This window comes from Apaloderma vittatum, unplaced genomic scaffold (assembly GCF_000703405.1).
Source record: "Apaloderma vittatum isolate BGI_N311 unplaced genomic scaffold, ASM70340v1 scaffold37392, whole genome shotgun sequence".
Taxonomy (NCBI): Eukaryota; Metazoa; Chordata; class Aves; order Trogoniformes; family Trogonidae; genus Apaloderma; species Apaloderma vittatum.
Window position 1 is genome coordinate 8,355 of NW_009705996.1, and position 3,133 is coordinate 11,487.

The window sequence follows — 3,133 nt, forward strand, 5'->3', positions numbered from 1 at the left end:
CTCATCCTCCTCCAGGTAGCGGTACAGGGGTGGTGTGAGCTCCTCCTTCCTCCCCAGGGGCTGGACATAGGCTGGGGCACCATGGGCAGGTCTGCAGGTCAGGGCTTCTTCGTAGGTGGGTATGGTGCTGGCATCCCAGGTACTGCAAAGGAAGAAGAAACCCAGCAGCACGCCCCGTCAACCAGAGCCATCCCAGCAACACACAGAGCAACCCAGAGCACCACAGCACCGCTGGCTGGAGTATCCCTGAGCATGAAGGACACGTGTGAGCTGGGGAAGGGCAAGTTTTGCATGCTCAGGCTCCAGGAAAGACCATGTCAGCTGCTTCCAAGCACCAGGAGGGTAGGGAGCCATGACAGAGGAAGAGCACCACCCATCAGAGCTTGCAGCAAGGCAATGTCATCCAGTTCCCACTGAGTTTATTAACCCCTCACCCAAGAAGAGGAGGGGCAGCCTGGCAAGGCTCATGCCCAGATATTCAGACAGGCACCAAAACCCCTAGAGAACCAGGAATATGTCTCCCATTCCAGCTGCATTTTTGTGAGTTTCTATTCCTAAGAGTTTCTTTTAGTGCTGCTTTTCCCCAAAGCCCGATTTATGGTGGAGCCAAGATCTTTGCTGTGACCCCATAACACAGCCTCGAAGGGCTGCCACCTCCAGCGTCAAGGGCTACAGCTGCAAGTGTGAATGACAGCAAAGCTGCAGAGGTGCTCGCTCTTGAGACATCTGCCCCCCATTCTGCACCGCATTGCTTCCTGCAGGCAGGAGAGCATCCTCATCATCTGCCTAACCCCAAATTCACCCCCTGAAGCAGAGGCTGCCGGCAGTCGATGGGTGGTTTGACATGAGCAGTCAGGCAAGAGCCAGGTGTCCTGCTTCGATGCAGTTGTGACCCACGCTCGTGCCCTCCAGAGCCCTCCACACACCCAGACAAGCCGCGTGCCACTTCCAGCAGCGCTTTGCTGAGCAAACACAGCTTGTGTATAGGGAAAACCTCCACTCAACCTTTGCCCACTCAGCACCCTAAGGTTTGCAGCCTCAAAGATGGGGCAGCTTTGAAAGGAACCTGCCGTCCTCCTGCTTTCACAGATGAAAACTCAGCGCGGTGTGCTCGGGGAGGCCACGGGCATCAGAAGGGCATGGCTGGTCCAAAGGATAAGCTGAGATGCTCCGCAGGGATGCCTCCTTCCCGAACTTGGCAACCCCCTGTCCCGGATCCCAGGCATCCACACCATCACTTTTGCCAAACAGCCTCAGCTTGCAATGGGATGCTGCCTTGGAAATGTGGAGAGGGGGATTTCTCCCAGCACAGGATGCTTTGCTGCAGGGATGCCAGCACAGACGGGGCTGGAGGAGCTGCTGCAATGCTGGGGCACTGTCCTCCTGCCCGGCGTGGGAGCGGGGAAGGGGACATTCCCCACAGGGGACACAGTAAAGACCTCCAAGGGAGAAGGAACAACACCGCCCCCCAGACTACCCAGACCGGCTCACAATCTCACGCCCAGATATTCAGACAGGCACCGAAATCCCTGGAGAACCAGGAACGTGCCTCCCGCTCCAACTGCATTTTTATGGGTTTATGTTCTTAAGAGCTTCTTTTAGTGCTGCTTTTTCCCCAGAGCCCGATTTATGCTGGAGCCAAGATCTTTGCTGTGACCCCATAAAACAGCACTGGGGAAGGGCTGGCTGGCTCGGCTTCCACAGCAGTCTCCAGGAAAAAAACTCCTTTTGATCAAAAAATCCTTAAACCAAGAAGTGGGAATAGATCTCAGGCTCACACAGGAAGAGTCTGAGGACCTGACAAGCAGCAGTGGTGCTCAAGGCAGGACAAGGGCTCTTTCCACACCCCAAAATGGGCTTTGTGGAAGGACCTTCTGCCTACGCTCCTGTCTTAATGTTAATCCAAGTCTTATTTTTCTTTTGTCATTTTTTCTTTTAACTCCCTTTTAACACAGATTTTGCTTCCACTGAAGATGGCACAAACCCCCTCATCCTCACAGAGCCCCGCAGATCTGAGGAACCAGGAAAGGCTTCAGCAGCTGGAGGCCTGGATGACCCCCCCCCATCACCACCCCCAAACCCCGGCGCTCTGCCAGAAACCCAATGCGGCCTTCTGCTCGGTGGCTCTGCTAAGGAGATGTCTGCCTCGGCCAGTGATGGCCCCGCAGGGCAAGGAGCGCTGTCTGCAGCTGAGCCAGGGAGGATGCGGAGGGTGCCTGTGGGGTGGGGGGGCAGCTTGGGTGGAGGTTGACACTAATAAGGAGGAACATCTGCTCAGGGAGCAGGAGGAGAGCACAGAACAGGGTCTGAGCAGCGGCCGGCAGCGCAGTGACGTTACTGCTCATCTGAGCTCACCAGCGAGCAGGGCTGAGAGCAGGCTTAGCTACACCGCCGTGCTGGGACACTCAAACCCACCTGTGACCTCTTCCCACTCAAGGACTGCACAGGGATGTGGCACCCACCTGCGGTTCCACTTCTCCGGAGGCTCCGCGGTGAAGTACTGCAGGTCCCTGGGGAAATGGTACTGGTACCTGCGGGAGACCACCCTGGCGTTGGCTTTCACAGACCAGAGGAGCCCGAAGAGGAGGAGGATGCCGCCGATTCCGCAGCAGAAGAAGCTGACGGAGCGGAGCAGGGCACTGGAGGAGGAGCTGGACACAGCCTCGGCTTCCCGGGGAGGCAGGAGGTGAGCCCCGCTGCTGGCCGAGGTGCCCACCTCCCCATCACTCCACCAAGCGAAGCACAGCGTCCCCGTCACCAGCAGCACGGCCCCGGTGATGGTCATGCCATAGCGGAATGAGGCAGCTGCCATCCTTTGGAAGGAGGTTTTAGGAGGGGAGAAGAGTGAGATAAGGCATGAGAGAGCCCACGTCCTGCAAGACAAGAAAGGGACCGGGTCTGAGCAGGGCAAGGTCATGGAAAACCTGTCAGAGGAGAAAACTACTGAGCCAGGACCTCTCTATGAGTTTCACACCTCTAGCTACTTATTGTCGAGCAACAGAAGGGGCATTTCACAGAATCACAGGATGTTAAGGGTTGGAAGGGACCTTGAAAAATCATCTACTCCAGCCCCCCTGCCAGAGCAGGATCACCTACAGTAGGTCACACAGGAATGTGTCCAGGCAGGTTTTGA

The 3,133-nt window shown here is 56.8% G+C and overlaps 1 protein-coding gene across 1 annotated transcript in view; it reads right to left on the bottom strand.

Moving 5' to 3' along the window:
• The window catches only part of TMEM61 (transmembrane protein 61), a 3,024-nt gene extending 163 nt beyond the window's left edge, over positions 1-2,861 (bottom strand). The window contains 2 exon segments of the mRNA XM_009865619.1: positions 1-142; positions 2,463-2,861. The exon segment at positions 1-142 is cut by the window's left edge and continues 18 nt beyond it. Of these exon segments, the coding sequence (XP_009863921.1) occupies positions 1-142; positions 2,463-2,812 (492 nt within the window). The 5' untranslated portion in view covers positions 2,813-2,861.
• Between the last annotated feature and the right edge of the window lie 272 nt (positions 2,862-3,133).